The following is a 21,478-nucleotide window of genomic DNA, read 5'->3' as shown; positions in this document are numbered from 1 at the left end:
CTGCATGATACTGGGTGGAGCACCAATACCTGTCAGCATTCAAAGTCTGTTGCTGGCAGACATTGTGTCAAGGCAAGGAACACACGTCTGCCATAGCAGTACAGATGTTCAACAGAAAAGAACAGAGACCCTTATGTACAACCATAAGAGCATGGGTGTCCTTTCCCACCATGTGGGTATATGGAGGGGCAGGGTGGGTAACAGAAAGGCAAAAACTGCACACAGATAACAGCTCACTCCAAACTGGGAAGTGGGGCAAAGAGTCTGTCACCCTCAGGACTTGTCTCAGCCAACCTGAGCTGTGAAGGCTCAGTCACTCTCATAGGCAAGTGTTGACACCCCTGCTGGAATAGTGTCCTCAAGCTTGTGCCAGATAACTATGAGGCTGCTGTCAGCCCAGGATTTTTGGGGATGCTGTTCAAAACTCCACTCACTGCACACTGTTTTTTGAAGTCAGGACCTCCTGGCTCAAAGAAGCCTTCCCTCCTGCAATTCCCACATTACAAGCAACTACAATGGTATAGGAGGTACAAAATGTCCCCAGCAGCAAGGACACATGGATCTTGCCAGCCCTGCCTCAAACTGGCCAAGTTGAAACAAATTAACAAATTAATCCAGTCACACACAACCTTGTATTCACATGGAATATGAATCGCATCTCCCTGAACTCTCCCTTCACTATGTACCCAAGCTAACAGGATAGCATTTGGACTCCTTACAAAAGCACAAGATGTCTCCTCCTCCAAAAACAGATGGGCCAAAGCAGACTTTGCTTGTAGCTTCTCCTACAGCACAGGGCAGAAAGAGACAACAGAAAGAAAGGCAGAAAACTTACCTAAAAGGAGTTCAGGAGAGATTGCCAGAGATGAATAAAGATAACACAAGATGTAGCAGACTACATTAGGAATAGCTAGAAGAGGGGTGACATCTACCTAATTTTATTTCACACATTACAAATCTTGAAATGTTATAAAATACTTCCTGTATTTTATAGTAACTAATTTGGAGAAAACTTTAAGTGCTCTTTTTGCTTTGCCTGAGGCAAAGTGCCTCTGCCTTTTAGAGAAGTGCCACTTAAAAATATGCAACTCATCTGCACACACTGAAAAGGGAAGGCCCAAGCACAGATGCTCCTACTCCTTTCTGAGTCACAGCAGGATAGCTTGGTCCTTCTCTGCACAACAGACCACGGATGGCACAATGGAACTCATGCAGGCGGGTGAGGCAGGACATGCCTGCTTTCTGCAGATCTTCCAGAAAGAGCAGGAACCACAGCAGGATTAAGCTGTTGTGCTGCTCTGGGCCACTCCACAGATACGCCACCGTGCAAGTGGCACGCCACTGCATTTCCATTCAACGCCAGGCTGACTTCCAACCCAGCCCGGGCTGGAGCCCTCCCCCTGCAGAGGATTACTGCCACAATCACAGCTCCGGAGGATTTAGCACAGCCACAATGGGCAACAGCAAACACTTTCCCACCACCGTCAGCTGACGGCCCAGGGCGGCCAAAAACAACACAGAAAGAAATGATGGGGCAGCAGCTGACTAAACCCCCAGGATTAGAGAGGCTCAAACGGGGCTGAAAAGCAGCATGTAGCGCTGGCCCAGCAGAACTGCAGCTCCAGCCCTCAGCTCAGCTCACCCAAACACGGCCAGCCAGCTCCTGGCTCCCAGCACGCCGAGAAGGGGCACAAACACTGACGCTGCAACACAGAGTCAGGCAAGAGAGAAAGAACAGCCACCTGCACAACCATCACCCTCAACACACACATCACCTACCCCTGCACACAAATCTGCTCCTCCTCCTTTCTGTCACACAGGCCACAATAGCTCCCTCCTGGGCCCAGGCAACAGCTCCACACTCCCTTGCTGTGACATCTTTGGCCACATTTCTCCAAAACATGGGAACAGGCCAAGAGCACAGGCTAGCTATAGCAGCACCCAAAAAGGCAAAACATCATCTGTCTCCTTCCTGGGTACCATCCCATATTCAGACTTCACCTGCTGCAAGGGCAGGGGCCTGGATCCCCACTGGCTCTCAAAGGACACTGCTTGCATGGCTGCATCCAAGTGTCCATCACACTTCATTTTCCCCTTGTGCGCGCACGCACACACACACACACACACACACTGACCTGTTTACCACAGTGACATGCCTCTGCATGGGGATTTCTTTAGGTGGTCCACTCCCAGCAGCTGAAGGTAAGGCAGATCGGGCACTCTCCACCACAGGTTTCACACCTCCACATGCCACTTCTCTGCCTCGGGGCAGGCGAGGAACAGGCCTCTTAGAACTGCCTTCTTCTGGCACGTTCAAGGACCGGGGCTGCCGCAAAGTTCCTTTGGGCTTTCCTAAAGAGTTTGCAGATGCAACCATGAGTAGCACTCTTCTCACGCAGTCTACCTCCACCTCCCCAGGCACCTCCTGTACTGCCACCCAAAGGGTTCCTTCTCTACTCTGGTTTGTGGGCACCTGAACTCCCACCACACAGCAGAGGTGACCAAGTTACACCCACAGAGGAACACACCAGCATTCAGGCCACACTGGGATAAACAAGCTCTTGGTCACTTTGCTGTTTATATGCTGGATTTGCCACATCAGTGTTGGAGGTTTCAAACACTTCCAAGGGGATTGATGTGCAAGACAGTGATCAACCTGCCTTTATAATCCCTGTCATTTAACTGTGATATGAACCACTAGTTCAGCTTCCCAACTGGCATCCTTGTGGAAAAGCAAGAAGCAGCAAACACTTCATTACAGACAACAGGGGAGCACACACAAACTAGAAGAACCACTGTTGTTCCAAGATGCCAACCTGCAAGCAAACAGGTCCTGCCTGGGCTTAATCCTGGAATCAATTCCACCGACAGTCACAACAGCACAGCAGTGAGGAAAACCTGACCCATACTTTAGGAAAACACTGCTACAGGAGCTAATGCAAAAGGTAAGAGATAAAAAGAGCCGAAAATGGGCATCAAAACTTTTGTGGCACTGGCATCAGCAACAGGAGCTGCTGAAACAGCCACAGCTACAGGGACTCCTTCTCACTGTGAGGGAATGGTTCTCCCACTTCACAACAGGCCAAGGCCAGCCTTAAAGAACATGCAGGCTCATTGCCACATTTCTTGCCTGCATCTCAGTTGTGCTCCTCACAGAAGCAGGAGCACATGAAAGTGAAGTTAAGCATCCTACAAGGACTTTGTTTTCCAAGATCATTCACATCTTGCATACACACCTGAAAAGGGCTTTCTCTCAGATCACAGCTTTCAGATATAAGTATCCTTGTCAAGAACACTCATCCTCCCAAGAACTCTCCACTTGGACCCTGTAACTTGTGGCCGTAGGTGACACACCCTCATAGCCAAGACTTTTGTGCAGCAGCTGCACAGTTCTTTCATAAAGGCAGGCCCTCTAGAGCTGCCTATGGCTTACCTGATAAACTGACTGGTGATGTGTTCTTCAGCCTCATCTGACAGTTCACCTGCCGGACTGTTTTCTTCTTGGAACTCCTCTGTCGGGCCACCAGTTGAGCAACTCGTACAGTTTCATTGCAACTAACAGCATGGCAAATTACCTTGTTGGAGCAGGAAGAGGACAGGGGAAAAAGCAGTCAATGAGACCCATGCTCATCCACAGCCCTCAGAATCATTTGTATCCCTTTCCAAGCCTGTAACTGTTGAATCATGCAGGCCAGCAGGCAGTTCAGGAAAGGCTTCAGCAGCAGACACAGATCTTGGAGATCTCACTCTCCTTTTGTGAAACCTCAGAAGAAATCTCAGTGAAACTCAGAAATCAGCAAACCACACAGCCAGAGCCTCTGCATCATCTTTCCACATTAGGTTGGGCCCCTCTGAGAAACAGCCTGGTTTTTAACTCTCATCCCACAGGCCCACCATCTTGCTTTATAACTCTGGGAAGCCATGGGGCTGCAGCCTGTCCTTATTCTTTCTGGCAAGGCTCACTAGAGACTCTGGCACCACGTATACCCTGTGGAGCAGGGTTGCATTTGCCCCACTTACTGAAAAAATTGCACAACTGTCCTGGCTGCACCATTCACAGGCACTGGGCTGGCCCCCAACAACAGCCCAGCCTTGAACAAGCCCATAGGTATCTCCCTGCTCAACTTCATGGCCTCTTGCCTCAACACCCAATCACCCCAGGCCATCCCATGGACAGATACAGGACCTTTGCCTTGGCAAGACACCAAACCATGTGCCTAGCATGCACTTTGCCTGAAAAGAAGATGAAAGCCCAAACTTTTGGGCCATTCAACTTCTGCAAAGGCAGCTGGGTGAGTACTCCTCCAGGACTCCATAAGTACACAGGCAGTACCACAAAAGCACTAAATTAAAATGTAAGTCTGGGGTCGCAGTCATGTTCTGTGGTGGTGGTAGAGGTTGTAAAAGGGCCCCTTTCTCAACAGTGCCGTGGGGTCAGCACTGCTACCTTGCTAGCCATGGCCCCCAAGGAACCTCAGAGATGACCATTTTGCACAGCAGCAGGGCAAGAGAAACTCAGGGATTTCACCAGCATCTCTGAAATTTACCAAACAGCAGCTTCAAAAAGGATCTTTTCTCACAATTAAGACAGGACAATCAAAGCAGAAAAACAACCAAAGAAAGAGATTGCTAAGCAGCAACAGCTTGGCCCAGGGATCTCTCTTCTTGTTCTAGGGTGACCCACACAGCCCAGGAAAACAAGGGCAATGGATGATGACACTAGAAGCCAGGCAAGCCCTCCAGCAGTGCTCTCCAGCTCATTCTTCCCCCTCCTCTTTGGCAAACCCAGCACCTTTGCTGGGCTGGCTCAGCACAGAGCCACTGCCAGGAGGGCCTCTCCTTCTGAGGGAGAGCTCTCCTACCCCAGGAACTCCTACTTACAGATCAGACAGTGTATCTGCTGCACAGCCAGCACTGATAAAAACAGCAATCCAGCAGTATCACCACTGTAGTGATTAAATGCCAGGAATCACAGAAAAATTAAGACTGGAAAACATTGCTACAGTCCATGTAATACAGCACCTTTGCTCAAAGCAGCATCAATTAGACCTAGTTAGTCAGGTGGTGGAATATCTTCAAGGACGAAGAACTCTCAACCACTCTGGAAAACTTCTTCTATTGTTTAGCCAGCCTCACTGTAAAAAAGGTGGGCTGTTTAATGTTTACATGGGACTGCTTTTATTTCACTCTGTTATCATTGTCTCTTGTCTGTTCACTGAATAACAATAAGAACTGGAGATGGAGTCTGGCTCCATGGTTTTTTTACTCCCTTTAACAGACATAAGGATAAGATTTCCCTGAGCTTTCTCTTTTCCAGCACAAACAATCCCCGCTGTCTGAGCCCTGCATCAGAGACGTTACGTTGCAGCCCCTTCATAATCTTCACAATCATTCTGTGAACTTGCTTCAGTGTGGCCATGCCAGTCTTGTTCTGGGAAGCTTAGAAAAGGATGTGGTTTCACTGCCGCTGAGCAGAGGGGAATTATCACCCCCCATTAGAGTGCTGGCAACTCTTCTTAATGAATCCAAGTATGCTGTTGGTCTCCCTTGCTACAAATGGCACCCTGCCCACTATGAACTCTGCACCCACCAGAACTCCAGGGCATTTGTCTGCCAAACTACTTTTCAGTTGGTCAACCCCAAAACTATATAGGAATATGGGGTTTTTCTTCCCCAGGTGCAGGACTTGGCATTTCCCTATACTGAACTTCATAGGGTTCCCGGTGCTCCATTTCTCCAGCTTCTTGAAATCTCTCTGAACAACAAGCACATTCATTTGCTCTATCAGTCTCTCCTGTCATCCACAGACTTGCTGAGGATGATCTCTGTCCCATCACTTAGGTCATTCATGAACACGTTAGACAGAGCAGTTCTTGAGCATCTATTCCCAGGGCACATCACTTTTAAATGGTCTCCCAATGGGTTTTGTGCCACTGTTACAGAAGAGGATATTACAAGCCCTACCAAAATTCAGTTAAACCACATCCAATGGTCTCCACTCAACCAATCATCTCAACTTGAAGGGTATTTGTTTGTAGCATATGATTTTCACTCTGTAAATCCATACTGACTTGCCTTCTTGTCTTTCAAGTGGCTGGAACAGCTTTCCAGGATTAGACGCTCAACAACGTTCCAACAGTTCAATGTCAGGCTGATCTTCCCATAGCACCCTTCCCAGTGAAGGGTGGTGTTTTCTTTCAGTCCTCAAGAACCTCCCACAAATTACCATGACCTTTCCAAGGACACCTGTGGGTGCACTGCAATAAACTCATGGGCTTATGCACATTCAGTTTTTCCAAATGCCCCCATCTTAGTCATCCCCCAACAAGATTAGGACTTCCTTGCCCTGCACTTTCCTCTGCCTATTTCCATAGTATCTCTATACCCCTTTACAGCTCACCCAATTCTGCTTCTACCTCCTGTGCACATGCTTGCAATAGCAGATTTAAGTTAGGCACTCCTTCAATCACGTGTACCTTCTCCAACCTTGTTTAAGAGAGACTTTGTCATACAGCAGGCTGCACCTGCGTCATTACCCATCTTTGTGAAAGGTGAACCTGAAATCCTTCACTCTTCACCCTTTCACAGATCTGTGCAACAATCTGCGCTCAACAGTTTGAGCATGGACTCCATAAGGCTTTAGTGAAGTGAAACACAGCAAAAGGCTGAAAGTCTTCATTTGCTGTACCTTCTTTCTTCTTTTCTGTTGTCCCTATATCCCTGTCCTTGTTTCCTCCAATTGCCTGTACACTTAACCAGCTATTTTAAGGACTCTTTTTGGAAGCATTTACTCAGAACTGGCAGTGCTCTGGGAGCTGTTCTCAAGGGGACAGCACTTTGTCTTGGTCTTCAAATAATGAATAGTAAACACAGTCTTGCTTAGGTCCATGTAGGCTTGTTTAGGCAGCATGTGTATAATCCTTCCAGGTTCCTTCTCCCTGCTCCCACCTCATGCATGCTTGCATTTATGGCTCAGTTCTGTCAGTGCTCCTGCCCCCTTTGCTTTTTCCCCACAACTATTGGAACATACCATTTTTGAAACTGGAGGAGACAATTCTTATAAGCTCACTATCTCTCCTGGATCATTCTCTTCAGGACTGCAATCCATGAGTCTTCTAAGCAGATTCCTGAACAGGCCAACATCTGCACTCCCAAAGTCCTGCATTGTTGATTCCACTTTGTGCTTTGTTTCCCTCCTTTCAGGGCCACAGACACCATCCAGCCACAGACAGGGCTCTTCCAAGCCTTTACATCTGCAATCGTTCCTTGTTTTCAAGGGCTATGTCCAGCAGAGCACCTCTCTTCATTGATTCATTGCATGTGTCAGAATGCTGGGAGCAGGAGACCCCAGCAACATCCTGGATTGTTCACACTTGGATGTCTTGTCCCTGTAGCAGGTATGGCAGTGGCCCAAACCCCCCAGTGGTTGTCAAAAGAAGGCATCATCTCCTTTGTCTGCCACTTCTTCCCCTTAAGATATTTGTATCAGATAGCCACCACGTTGCCATACACTGGTCTGTCCACTACTCATAAGCTCTTCCTGTCTCATCATCTGCCCCAAGACAGTGCTCCTGGCATCCCTGCTGCTCCCAAACTGGGAATGCCTCACAGGAACTCCTCCTGTCCACCACTGCAGCCCATAACTCCTCAGCAGCCAGTGTCAACCCACAGCAGCATGCTGGTTGTGTGACCTGTTGCAACAACTCCCCGTGACCTTAAATGGGATCACAGCCCTGAACAACACAAACATGTCCAGTTTCTTCTGGTTGCAGCCCAAGCTGTGGACAGTCATGAACTGGCTCTTCAGAGAGGTTGCCATTTGTGCCCACTTCCAGAAAAGAAGCTTTCCTCAAACTCCTAGCTAACAGGAATGGATGCATGAGATGGATCACTTGACCTTTGTTGATCACTTTGATTGATCACTTGTTCAAAGTCTCAATATAAAAGGAGTTTTGTCCCTATACAATTTATCAGAGTTTTATAAATGAACATTTTCACATCTCTGGTACATTTCAGGTTTTTCCTGTCACTAATGTTCTAAAATTTTTTTTTGCATTTCCTTCCCTTGTTTCACAAGGATAAAGTTTAACAAAATGCTTTGAATTAAAATGAATTCAGATGTAAAAAGAGATGGGGGTTAGATGAGCAGAGCAAAGCAGTCTTCAAACTTCTCCTTTTGAAGGGGCTTAATTATTCAAGCAGAAGTCAAAGTTTTCTTAGACAAAAGTGCAATAACACACTTCTCATAAATGAATATGAGGTAAAGCAAAGTAGGGTTCCTTGAAATGATGCAACCACCTGTTGGAGGTGCAAGTATTTCAATGAGTCCCCTTTCAGTGCTTTCTGTATGCTTAACTTAATTCTTATCTTCTGTGGAAACTGGAGGACATAGCTACTGCATAAACAAAAAGTCATCAGATTTAATCTTTCCCACATTCAAGACAGCTGAATTAGTGTTCAGTATTAAGAGGAACAAAGCCCAATTTATATCATTGTCATGCCAAGATAATGTTTGTTCAGCCTCAGTTACCTAGCTAATATTCAACTCCCACAAACACTTGAGGCAGCACGTAACATGTGGCACTTCGAGATCAATTTGTATTATTTACTGCCTACTTTATACTATTCCTTTTTGAATGCATTTCTTGGACAGCTGCATCTTGGACAGCTGACCTGGCAGTAATGAAAGTCCTTCTACGACTATCTAGACTGCAGCCATGATCACTAGCTGCTAGCAGACCCTTGGATGTGCATGTCTTTGCTGTCCTGCCCCACTGTCTGTAAGGGGATTAAAGGAAGAGGCAAGGGTGTTGACAGACATTTCGGAGGTCACAGTACTCCAGAGCCATGAAGAGAGACTGCTCAAGTATTCTGGAGAGAGGTAAACAAAGAGAACGGGCTTATTATAATGACATACAGCCTGTAACAAGAAAGCACATGGGGGCTTAGCGGCCCACATCAGTGCATAGTCATGCTTGCCACTCTCTGTTTCATGTCTGCCATGTCCACACTGTGGACACTGGCAAGAGGAGTGCCATCAAACAGCAACATGGGCTCAATCTTTGCACCTTTCCCACCTCCCAGGTGTTCAACAAAGCACTTCCTCTCAGCTGTTTCAGTCATGCAGAGCACAGCTGGCACTTCTGAACTAGAGTGAGTCCTCCTCAAGTACCTCAAGACCCCTGACTTTCTCCTTTTTCACATCCTAAAGCCACATTTCACTCTCTTGTAACAGCTGCCGCAAAGAATTCACTGCCCCTAGTGCTATCCAAGAGTTCACAAGGCTCTCAGCACACGTCGCATTAGTGGATAAACAAGGCTCTCAAGGGAATGGGAGGATACCAGATTACACCCTGCAAGGCCCTAGTTAGAAACAGATGGCTATCTGCCAGAACCACCACGAGGAAGCATTTAATTGCAGGATCACAAATGTTCCCAGACCTGAGGTACCTGCAGTCCTGTTACTAACGTAGCTGCAGCTGAGGCAGGCTTTGGAGAAAAAGAATCCCAAACTTGCTTGTCTGCTGTAAATAGGCAAATTCTGATGTAAAAATGCAAAAAGAGAATCTGTTGCTTTAAAACAGCCACATCTCCAGGTATTAGGACAAAACTCAGGATACCTCTCACTGTATTCTTGTTGCAGAAAGAGGCCTTTGTCGGGGATGAGCCATTTGTCGGTGAGGGGAGACTCGGACACTCAATATGAGTGATAAGCAAGTTCTGTTTATTGAAAAGAGCATCAGACACTTATACAGCGAGCAATAAGCTCATGAATATTCTGTAATTTACACCGTCCATTGGCCACACCACAACATCAGCTCTTCCCCAGTTCCTCAGGGGTTACATCTCTCTTTTCTCATGTCTCTTTCACTATTTGTTATCATACTACAGCTATACCCAAGGACACACTATCTTGCAGGTGCAGGACTTGGAATTAGCCACAGTTTGTAATTTTCCATTCTCTAGCAGCTAAATTCCCAACATCTTCTCACCAGACAGCTAATGAGGGAGAACTAGCTCTGAGTTCACACATGCCGTCCCAATCCAGCTAAGCAAACAAGGAATCTCAGCCTTAAGTCCTGTCTCTTCAGACCTGCTATAACAGCCACACACTGTGCCAAATATTCACTAGCTTTTTGCTCTGCTCAGGCCACAAAGACTTAAGGAACCCAGAACCATACTCCAATGAGGGAGAGGCTTCAAGCTTGCCAGACAGATCATCTGCAAGTCACACAGCTACACCAGCTATCAAGAGAACACATTCTGACTTCAAACCAGAAGTCCAGACTATTGGGCAAGGAGGTTTGTGGTCCTGGCAAGCTGCTTGCAAGGTGGCAGCCACCAGGAGACACAGGCTAGTACAGCAAGAGCAAGGAATAAGGGAAAACTCTTCTACCACACCAATCCTCTGCTAAGATCTGCTTCTCCTTGATCTGTGTGACGACCCTTTATCCCTCGCATGCCTGCCAGATGTTGAGGCACTTGCAAATATTGCAGCAAGGCACCTCACTTGCATGAGCTCTTTGTCACTTCAGCACATATTTGCAGTTCTGTTGCACTGCAATCCATAACAAACAAGAATCCTAAGTCCAAAGCAAGCACTGTCAGGCTTATAAGCAACAGCACCAAAGAGTTTTACTGTAGGGAAAAAAATTGATGCTAAACCCCACTGAGAAGAGATGATTAACACACACAAGTTAACCTTCTTGAAGGTCACAGGACAAGCCACTAGTATCTCCTCTAAAGTCAGAAATGCTGAGAAAGGGGCCAGATCTCCACAGTCATACAAGTGATCTTTCCACACAGAATTCACATTTCCAGGAAAAAAAAAAAAAAAAGCCCTGAAACTTTACATTTCTGAATACAAAACCTTGAGTCTGGAATGCAGAGGCAGGAAAATAAGGAGCACTTAGTATCTTATGTCTCAGCTTCCACCTCTCCCAGAATTAGTGCACCATATGCATGCTACAGAAATACACAGCACAAAAGGAGGCAAAACTATGAACCAAGAACATTCTGCAAACACAAAACCCATTTCTGAACTGTAATTCTCAATTGTGATTCTTACCTCTCCCATTTTGTTCTCTTCCATTCTGACCACTCCTGGGATACTTTCCAAGTAGCCTTCCAGTGTGTCATATCCTAGGTGCCTGAAGGGAATGAACTCATTGGTCAGGGATCTGTATTCATTCTGAAGTTCTGACAAACGTACACCATTTTTAAAGGCGTGAAGAACAGCTCGCAGGGCTTTTGCAACAAGTTCTGGTTCCTGCATCTTCACCTACAGCTCTGTCTCCAAAAGAAAAAAAGAAGAAAAAAAAAAGCATTTTTACATACAGGCTAAAATCACTGGGTTTTACTATTCAAGCTCTCTCCCTCAAAAAACCAGAATGCAACAACTCAGTCTGGAGACTGTGATACTTCTGGGTAGGCCTGTAGGGCCATGGTAGTGCAAGCCAAGCATAATGTGGTATGGAACACACAGGGCACGACAGTGTCAAAAAGTGCTGACAAAGGAGTGCAGCAACCATCATGCACAGGTTGGCTCTGCCAGACAATCACGAGAGACCACATGCACAGAAGAGGGGTGGGTGCTGCTAAGCAACTGACCCACCACAGACAAGTATTAGATACTGTACCTGTGACAGGGCAATTCTGGAGGTGTGTACAGCTGGGGAAAGAGAGGCACCATGGAAAGTGGCGTGGGGGTCCTGCCAGTGGGAAGCTGAACATGAGTCAGCAGTGCCCTGGAATCCAGGAGGGCCACCCGTGTGCTGGGGTGCATCAGGCACAGCATCACAGCCAGGCAAGGGAGAGGATTATCCCGCTCTGCTCTGCTCTGGGGCAGCCTCACCTCGAGTGCTGGGGGCTGTTCAGGGTGCCACAGTATGAGAAAGACATTGAGCTGTTAAAGTGTCCAAAGGGGGGAACAAACATGGTGAAGGGCTGTGAGGGGAACCCATATGAGGTTGAAGTCACTTGGTCTGCTCAGTCTAGACAAGAGAAGACTGAGGAGAGACCACATTGCAGTCTACAACTTCCTTGTGAGGGTAAGAGGAGCAGCAGACACTGATATTTACACTCCTGTGACCAGTGACAGGGCCCCTGGGAATGGCCAAAATGGTGTCACAGAAGGTTTGGGCTCGATATCAGGAGAAGGTTCTTCATCCAGAGGATGACTGAGCACTAGAACAGGCTCCCAATAGAAGTGGTCACAGCACCAGGTTGACAGAGACCAAGAAACGCTTGGACAAAGGTCTAAGGCACATGGTGGGATTCGTTTAGTTTCCTGTGCAGGGCAAGGAGTTGGATTTTGATGATCCTGTGGGTCATTTTATCCAACTCAGGATATTTTGTGATTTGATGACACCTTACTACCTGCAGGGCTAAAACTTCCACTGAAAGTGAGAGAGGGCACAACCACCAGCCCCTGTCACAGCACTCCACACTCTGTGGTGCAGGGTGTCCCTCTAGAGAGACGGGAGCTGCTCCATGGGCCCCTGAGCCAGCAGCTTCACTAACGCTCATGCCTCCACTCCACCATGGAAACAGCACGCATCTGGGGCATGCAACATCTTACCCACAAGTGCACAATGCCTCGACACCACAGACTCTTCAGAGAGAAAACACAACTTAAGTCCCCAGGTACATGATCCTCTGACACAGGGATTTTGTTCTGGCCTTCTGTTTTTTCAGCCTGTGTTGCTCGTGTCTGGTAGGGCCACGGCATGCCCAGAGCCTGCCCCAGGGCTCTGCATGACCATCCCACTGCGCTCTGCCCAGGCATGGAGCCTTCTCAGCCTGGATCGAGGGACAGACCTCGAGCCGTGTTCTGGGGACATGTCACGGTGCTTGCTGAGGCCTGCCTGGCAGCCACCTCACACAGCTCCACAGCCCTCGGGCACGTCCCAGTGCCCTGTGCCGCCTCCTGGCTGCTCCCCAAACAGCTCGGTGCTTTTCTACAGCCACGCAAAGCAGAAGGCCTGAACCTGCCTTTTATCCTTGTGCAATGCATTTCATCCACATCTACAGATTCCTTCCATCAGCTCTCAAGAAAGACTGCTTTACCTACCTCAGGCTTATGATTTTACCATTACAAATCTCTCATTCATATACCTCTAGAAATGTCTATAATTAGCGGATCTAAGTATGAATCTACTGATTCATTCCTTCTTACAGACAACTCTAATTATCTACATACCCAATGCATGAGCTGCATATAAATATTTTGATATCTGAGTACTTCCTGGTATACAAGGAAGCAGGAGCTGCAACACTGAACAAAATGGCATCTCCCTCCCACAAAATGGTGGCAGAAACCGTCCAGCCAGGGCTCCGGCCCAGGAAGCCCGGGCAGCGTGGGAGGCGCTTTCAAGGCCAGAGCCAGCGCAACCCAAAGCCCTCCCAGCCCCCCAACTCACAGGCCTGCACACACTTGGGGCTTCTCCAGGAACACCCAGCTGCGCCCTTGGGACCTTGGGGAGCGCCAGGCACAAGAGCTGCGGGGCAGGCTCTGTGCTCCCAGCTGGGCCTCCTCCTCCCAGGCGCTCGCTCACCGCAGGGGCGCTCCCGCCACGGGAACCTCCCTGCCTCGGCCGCACACCAAAGGCACGGAGCTCTCGCACAGCCCAGCAACAACCCTGTGTGTGCACTCCAAGTGTGTGCTGCACACAGGCTCCACTCCAACACTGAGCACAGCACACTGGTGCACCTCAAACGCCTCATCCTCGCCCCCAGCAGCTCATGTGCAACATGAGCACAGCCACAAGGCCACCTCACTCTCCTCAAGGCCCTCCAGCTCTAGGCACAGCACCTCCAGCACACCAAGGCCAGTGACTGCTGCCCACCTACCTGCACAAGGCTCTCTCACATCTGCAGCGCTGCCACCAGGGGCCCCATGAAAGGCTGGTGTGCCCTGTTCTCCCCAAAGAGACCCTCTCCCATCACCGCTTCCCTTCCTGGGGAGCTCACCAACTGGGCAACAACACACCAACTCCAAAAGGAAGAGAAATGCCAACTTCAGCACATTTCAGATGCCACCACACACACTTCTGGCTCTCCCTTCCTGCACCCAACCTCACGACGGTCCAGCTCCGGGGCCACACAAGGAGGCACAGCATCAAGTCCTCTTCCGCATCCTTCCTCGAACAGTTTCACTTTATGCACACACAGCACTTCACTAACCCAGCTGCACCTCTTGCTCTGTACGCTTATGTTCGCACACAGGTACACCCACGTCCCTGCACCCAGACAGACAGCACAGCCAGTGCGCCTCTTCACACACACGTGGCCCCTCAACCCTGCCATTGCTGCCCTTGCCACTCCAGCGGGTTTCACCCACCGATCCTGCAACAATCCCTCAGCAGCAGCTGCCCTCACAGCCGCCCTCTGCTCAACACAAGCACTGCCCAGGAGGAGCAGCACACACTGAACCTGCACATCTCCACACAGCAGTGGGAAAATCTACACTGGGCACTTGCATCCTCCTCTTATCCTTTCAGAGACCTTGCAGCTGGTGCACCGAGCTTCAAAGAATCAGGAGATGTGACTGCCACCTGCCAGAAGAAAAAAATACACGAGGTTCATATATCTCCTTTGGACTCGCTCAGTTTCAAATGACATTATGTGCCACAGAAACCTGTGTAAGTTTTGTGTAATGTAAAGTCCTGATCATATAAATAATCCCAAACACTCATGCATTGAGAACAATGCAGCAAAAAATGCATTTCTGTCTATAACTGTTTTTCAACAATATTCATTCAAGAAACATGGAAAAGCTGATAGGAAATTTTTTGAGGCCTTTTTTCCTACTGTCTCTTTTAAATTGTAGATATAATTTCTTATTTGGCTAACATGGGTCTTGAAAATTCTCTTGCCTAAACCTTCTGAGTTTATTTTCCTACTCAGGTAAAATTACCAGTATATGCACTACATCAAGGAGTGATGACGAAAATATAAAATAACCTCGAATGGCAATTTAAAAAGTTGATTCAGAAGAAAAACTACACTAAAAGAAGAAACTGAGGATTACGGGGGAATTACATCATTTCAATATCAGACATGTTAGTTGCATACCAATGCAATAGTTGAAATATATCAGAAATAGCAAACAGCATATTATAAAGTCCATCTCCTAAACTGTATTGTAAGGAGTAGTCACGAGGACAAATTAAAGGAGTCGACAGGTACTAGGGTACAAAGGTCAAACTGAATCCAGCCTCAACCCACACCTTACAATCCTCACATTCCTATAGTCAGCAATTACACAGACTTGCAAGGCAGTAATGGTGACAACATCGATACATTAACAGAAAGCTACACAGCTCAGAGTAGCTTCCGAAGCATTTTTAAAAATCGTTTTGATTTAAGCTGCTTTAACATGAGGTCATTCAGCAGTTATGACATCTTCCCGGCGGTTCACTGCCTCCAGACAGCAGGACACTACCCTGGAAACGGAGCCCGAGCTCACTCATCATCACTAAGTCAACGCACATCGTTCAAACCACCTCTGCCAGCACGTGAACCGAAACTTCCTTCGGAACGTTCAGAACGGATGATCCGCGCTGCGGATCATTAGCCAGGCTAAGGAAAAGAGGAAATGCGGACAGCTCTCCTGCAGGGAGGGGATGCACTCCCTGGTAGCCTCGCTTTCCGCAGACTACAAACACTACAAACCCGGGGAACGCGTCTCCGAAGGCAGAAAGCATCCACTAACCCGCTGAAGACGGGACACTTTCTCTGTCACCGCGCAAGCACTGAGGAGGAACAGCCTCCCGCTAGCTGGCAGCGCCCGTCCCTCCGCGCTGCCTTTCCCCTCAGACCGCGAGAACTTACGCCCGGCGGGGCTCCACTCCTTCCTTTCCACTTCCTCCACCCGGGGCTATCAGGCACCGGCCACAGCTTCTTCGGGCCGCCGCCGCGGGCCGGGCCGGGCCGGGCCGGGCCGCGCCGGAGCCGGGCGGAGCCGCCGCCTCCCTGCACGGGGCAGCGGAATGAGGGGCTGCGCGGCCGCTCCCCGCGCCACCGCCCAACCGGCCCGGGCCGCCCCGCCCGGCCCGACCGCCGCCTCCGCCCCGCCCGCTCCGGCCCCGGGCGCCTGCGCAGCGCCGTGCCGTGCCGTGCCGCTCCCGGCAAGGGCCACGTGTGCCCTCGGCCGCGGGAGCCGGGCGGGAGCTCGGCGCGGGCTGGCATCCGGCCGCGCCTGTGCCGCCTCAGGCCGCCCCGCCGCCGCCTTATGGAACCGATGAAGTCTCAGTCCTGTCACGAGGCAGCAGCCAAAGTCGCCTTCCAGAGGGAGCGGCTGAGGAATAACAGCTCCGTTAGAGCGTCAAATTCTCTTCTGCAGAGGATCATAGAATGTTAAGGGGTTAGAAAGGACCGTAATGATCAAGGCCCTCGGCCATGGGCAGGGACACCTCCCACTGGAACACGTTGCTCAAGGACTTGTGCAGCCTGGCCTTGAATGATGCCGGTGTTGGGGCATCACAGCCTCTCTGGGCAGTTTGTCACAATGTCTCGCCGCCTTCACAGCAAACAATTTCCTCTTAATATCTAACCTAAATTTCCCATCTTTCAGTTAGTACCTGATTATGCTTGTCCTGCTGCTGCAGTTCCTGACAGTGCCTTTTTGGCTTCCTCATACGACCCTTCAGATACTGGTTGCAATGAGGTTTCCATACAACTTTGTTTTCTTCAGCCCCCAACTTTCTGAGCCTGTCTTCATAGGGAAAGTGCTCCAGTCCTTTTCAGCAACTTTGTGGACCTCGTCTGGATTTGTTCCAATAGTTCCATGTCTTTCTTGGGTTGAGGGCGCCACAACTGTATGCAGTACTCCTGCAGATCTTTAATTAATTCACTTTAATGCCTCAATTTCGGAGTACCAAAACCCACTGAATTTAGTTCTGCAGGTGGAGCTCTCTCTTGTCACCTTTTACAAAAACCACTCCACAGGTGCATGTCCCACCGAGGAGCTGCTGGTGGGTGCCTGCCTGCACTGCCATGGGGCTGCAGCCCTGCTTAAGAGGGCTGTGCTTGCCCAGCCAATATCCAGGTTGCTGCCAGTTTCCAGGTGGTGTGCATCTGCATAGGCACCTTGGGCACTACTGCCTTCGAGAAAGCAGTAGACCCACAGCTTCAGCTTTCACTGTGCTGTCCAGCATTCCAAGGACACAGCTGATTTGTTCCCCATGCAAGGGGTTACTAGTGATGGAGAGCTGCTCAGCTGCTCCTTTAGGAAAGGATCCTGCCATCCTGCATGTTGCCCACAACAGCATTCCTCTCTCTGTAGATGGTCACTTCTGAGAGCCAGAGTGGAAGAAGCATCAGGCCAAGCTGCGTGGTCACCAAATAGTGGAGGTCTGCCAAAGCCAGAGGCTGGCCCCACAGAGGGGCACATGCCAGCCCAGTGGTGGAGCTGCTGAACCTCACAGGGTTCAGCAAGGCGCCTGCAGGGGGTGCCCACCTTCTGCTGTGACTGCTACAGCCTCCAGAGACTGCTTGCTGCCAGTGTCCAGTATGCTCTGACATAGCATTTTTAGAAAATCTGCACATTGAGGATACAATGTTTAATACAAAGTTTACTCATTTGAGGCTATTTTAATTTACAAGGGATTTCCATTTAGTAGGGAGATATGGCAGTTGCAGTAAACATGCACATTAAATTTTGCAGAGACTGTAGCATTTCCAATATATTACAGAATCACAATACAGTTGTGAATCTCCTAAGTGGCTTCTAGAATATGCATATTGTTACAGTACTGTCTTCAACTGCTAGGAGGGGATATGTGTGCTGCAGCCAGCTTAGGGCAGAAGCTCTTTCTTTAAAGATTCTTTGTACTATTTTTTTGACATTTTTTTACTTGATTGTGCTTAATCTAGCTGTCACAGCTAAAATAAATAAAGCAAGGTTGTAGGCCAAGAGGAGTTTGTACAGAGGAAGCTTCCCAAGGCCTTGTAGACATTACCTACGCCACTGCCCAGAACACTATCCTTGTCCTTGAAAAGCAGGTCTTACTTTTTTTTCTTTTTTTTTTTTTTTTTTAACTTTTCCTTCTCCAGGTCTAATGTGGCCATAATTTTGTACAGAGAATTCTTGGACACACTTATTCTATGTCAAATGAGATATTTGCAGCACCAACGCAATGATGTAGTGAGAGAAATAGGGAACAGGTGTGAAGGCCTTGAGAAGCAAGAAGCATAGAGAAGTACAGCCATGAAGTGTGATGAGACAGTGTCACAGAAACTGTGGGAAAACCAGAAGCTCTTCAACAGCATGCTTTCAGGGTAGAGAATCAAGGCATTACTTTATTCTGCCCAGGATGTTTTTCCGACCAGGATGTGCAATAGACTTTTCACATATTTATACATTAAACCCCAAAGAAATTCACATTCATCAGTCTTAAATTACACAGTTCTTAGTATTCAATTTCCTACTGGCTATTGATCACCTTTGATGTTAATTGCATCTTCATTCCTTGTTTCTCTTAACAATCTTTTCCCAGCCCAGGTATCTCCAACTGCTCTAGAAGTGGTAATGTTCATTATTGTTTGTTAATAGTTATGGTTTATCTCCTGTGTATCTTTGGGCTACTTGGAATTCACAGATGTTAAGATCATAGAGATGCCCCTGGGAACAGGATCATTTGAAGAGAAACTTCAATTCCCTTCCCCCTGGGCAAAGGCAAGAAAATCCCTGACCAAAGTTACATTAAAAAAATTAAAAGTGGTGTAATTTCCAGCAATTACACAAAGGTTTAAGGCAGGTTTGGTTTGCAAAGGCTGCTGTTGGCCCTCTGCCAGTCTGAGCAGGTGAATGGACATGTTCACCCAGGACACAGTCTCCTGCAGGCTTGCATGTCCAGGACAGAGACAAAATTCTAGACCAAACTTCACAACAAAGACCTCATGTAGTTTGGTAATCAGATACACCACAAGTAACAGGTCTGATGGAAATTTTGTGCTGTGAGATGGGCACATGACACAGCTGTGAGAGCAACTTCTCAAAGTGCCCCAAGTACACTGTGGTTATGGATTGTTGGACTGCACAGGACTAAAACCTGCATCTGTCAGCCAGGTATCCAAAAGTGCTGCGAGGGACAGTACAGGTCTACTCTCCTCATTTTCTTTGATGCTGCGGCAACCATAAGAACACCTGACAACCTCAGGATGGGGTGATGGACAGGTAGACATAGGAGAACAGGATTTTGAATGCTTTTAACATCAAAGTTTTAAATCCAAGATGAGACTTCTGCATTTCTGTGGTGCATGACATCTCCAAAATTAGTGGGTCCAATAGGTGGAGAATTCCTGAGTCTTTTTCTGGCAGGTAGCAATGACATCTCCTGATTCTTTGAAGCTCGGTGCACGAGCTGCAAGGTCTCTGAAAGGATAAGAGGAGGATGCAAGTGCCCAGTGTAGATTTTCCCACTGCTGTGTGGAGATGTGCAGGTTCAGTGTGTGCTGCTCCTCCTGGGCAGTGCTTGTGTTGAGCAGAGGGCGGCTGTGAGGGCAGCTGCTGCTGAGGGATTGTTGCAGGATCGGTGGGTGAAACCCGCTGGAGTGGCAAGGGCAGCAATGGCAGGGTTGAGGGGCCACGTGTGTGTGAAGAGGCGCACTGGCTGTGCTGTCTGTCTGGGTGCAGGGACGTGGGTGTACCTGTGTGCGAACATAAGCGTACAGAGCAAGAGGTGCAGCTGGGTTAGTGAAGTGCTGTGTGTGCATAAAGTGAAACTGTTCGAGGAAGGATGCGGAAGAGGACTTGATGCTGTGCCTCCTTGTGTGGCCCCGGAGCTGGACCGTCGTGAGGTTGGGTGCAGGAAGGGAGAGCCAGAAGTGTGTGTGGTGGCATCTGAAATGTGCTGAAGTTGGCATTTCTCTTCCTTTTGGAGTTGGTGTGTTGTTGCCCAGTTGGTGAGCTCCCCAGGAAGGGAAGCAGTGATGGGAGAGGGTCTCTTTGGGGAGAACAGGGCACACCAGCCTTTCATGGGGCCCCTGGTGGCAGCGCTGCAGATGTGAGAGAGCCTTGTGCAGGTAGGTGGGCAGCAGTCACTGGCCTTGGTGTGCTGGAGGTGCTGTGCCTAGAGCTGGAGGGCCTTGAGGAGAGTGAGGTGGCCTTGTGGCTGTGCTCATGTTGCACATGAGCTGCTGGGGGCGAGGATGAGGCGTTTGAGGTGCACCAGTGTGCTGTGCTCAGTGTTGGAGTGGAGCCTGTGTGCAGCACACACTTGGAGTGCACACACAGGGTTGTTGCTGGGCTGTGCGAGAGCTCCGTGCCTTTGGTGTGCGGCCGAGGCAGGGAGGTTCCCGTGGCGGGAGCGCCCCTGCGGTGAGCGAGCGCCTGGGAGGAGGAGGCCCAGCTGGGAGCACAGAGCCTGCCCCGCAGCTCTTGTGCCTGGCGCTCCCCAAGGTCCCAAGGGCGCAGCTGGGTGTTCCTGGAGAAGCCCCAAGTGTGTGCAGGCCTGTGAGTTGGGGGGCTGGGAGGGCTTTGGGTTGCGCTGGCTCTGGCCTTGAAAGCGCCTCCCACGCTGCCCGGGCTTCCTGGGCCGGAGCCCTGGCTGGACGGTTTCTGCCACCATTTTGTGGGAGGGAGATGCCATTTTGTTCAGTGTTGCAGCTCCTGCTTCCTTGTATACCAGGAAGTACTCAGATATCAAAATATTTATATGCAGCTCATGCATTGGGTATGTAGATATTTAGAGTTGTCTGTAAGAAGGAATGAATCAGTAGATTCATACTTAGATCCGCTAATTATAGACATTTCTAGAGGTATATGAATGAGAGATTTGTAATGGTAAAATCATAAGCCTGAGGTAGGTAAAGCAGTCTTTCTTGAGAGCTGATGGAAGGAATCTGTAGATGTGGATGAAATGCATTGCACAAGGATAAAAGGCAGGTTCAGGCCTTCTGCTTTGCGTGGCTGTAGAAAAGCACCGAGCTGTTTGGGGAGCAGCCAGGAGGCGGCACAGGGCACTGGGACGTGCCCGAGGGCTGTGGAGCTGTGTGAGGTGGCTGCCAGGCAGGCCTCAGCAAGCACCGTGACATGTCCCCAGAACACGGCTCGAGGTCTGTCCCTCGATCCAGGCTGAGAAGGCTCCATGCCTGGGCAGAGCGCAGTGGGATGGTCATGCAGAGCCCTGGGGCAGGCTCTGGGCATGCCGTGGCCCTACCAGACACGAGCAACACAGGCTGAAAAAATAGAAGGCCAGAACAAAATCCTTGTGTCAGAGGATCATGTGCCTGGAATGATGCGGAAAAGACTATGAGAGGCTCCTCCAAAAGTCTATATGTCATTCTTTACAGTTATATCATCTTTGCAGTTAAAACACAGGAGTCTCAGCATGCAATGGCATCTGTCCTGTTGGACAAGAGTTACTGCAAGGCCCATAAGGACCAGACCTCCTCAGGAAAAGGCAAGTGGATCATTATGAGCATTGCAGTGTTGCAGAGCTTTTCAGTCATCATTGTGGTGCACGTGGCTCTG

The 21,478-nt window shown here is 49.1% G+C and overlaps 1 protein-coding gene across 9 annotated transcripts in view; it reads right to left on the bottom strand.

Moving 5' to 3' along the window:
• Positions 1-16,174, bottom strand: part of TDRD7 (tudor domain containing 7) — a 47,196-nt gene extending 31,022 nt beyond the window's left edge. For 2 of the 9 annotated variants that reach the window (XM_074532627.1, XM_074532628.1), the window contains exons 1-4: positions 11,640-15,828; positions 11,069-11,289; positions 3,434-3,575; positions 2,136-2,352 (exon numbers count right to left, since the gene is read on the bottom strand). In XM_074532627.1, the coding sequence (XP_074388728.1) occupies positions 2,136-2,352; positions 3,434-3,575; positions 11,069-11,275 (566 nt within the window). In that variant the 5' untranslated portion in view covers positions 11,276-11,289; positions 11,640-15,828. The other 7 variants (XM_074532624.1, XM_074532623.1, XM_026796790.2 and 4 more) reach the window with 7 other exon arrangements.
• Positions 16,175-21,478: the final 5,304 nt, after the last annotated feature.

The sequence above is a fragment of the Zonotrichia albicollis genome, chromosome Z, assembly GCF_047830755.1.
Source record: "Zonotrichia albicollis isolate bZonAlb1 chromosome Z, bZonAlb1.hap1, whole genome shotgun sequence".
Lineage (NCBI taxonomy): Eukaryota > Metazoa > Chordata > Aves > Passeriformes > Passerellidae > Zonotrichia > Zonotrichia albicollis.
The sequence above is the reverse complement of the archived record's forward strand: the minus strand, read 5'-3'. Positions and strand labels throughout refer to the sequence as shown.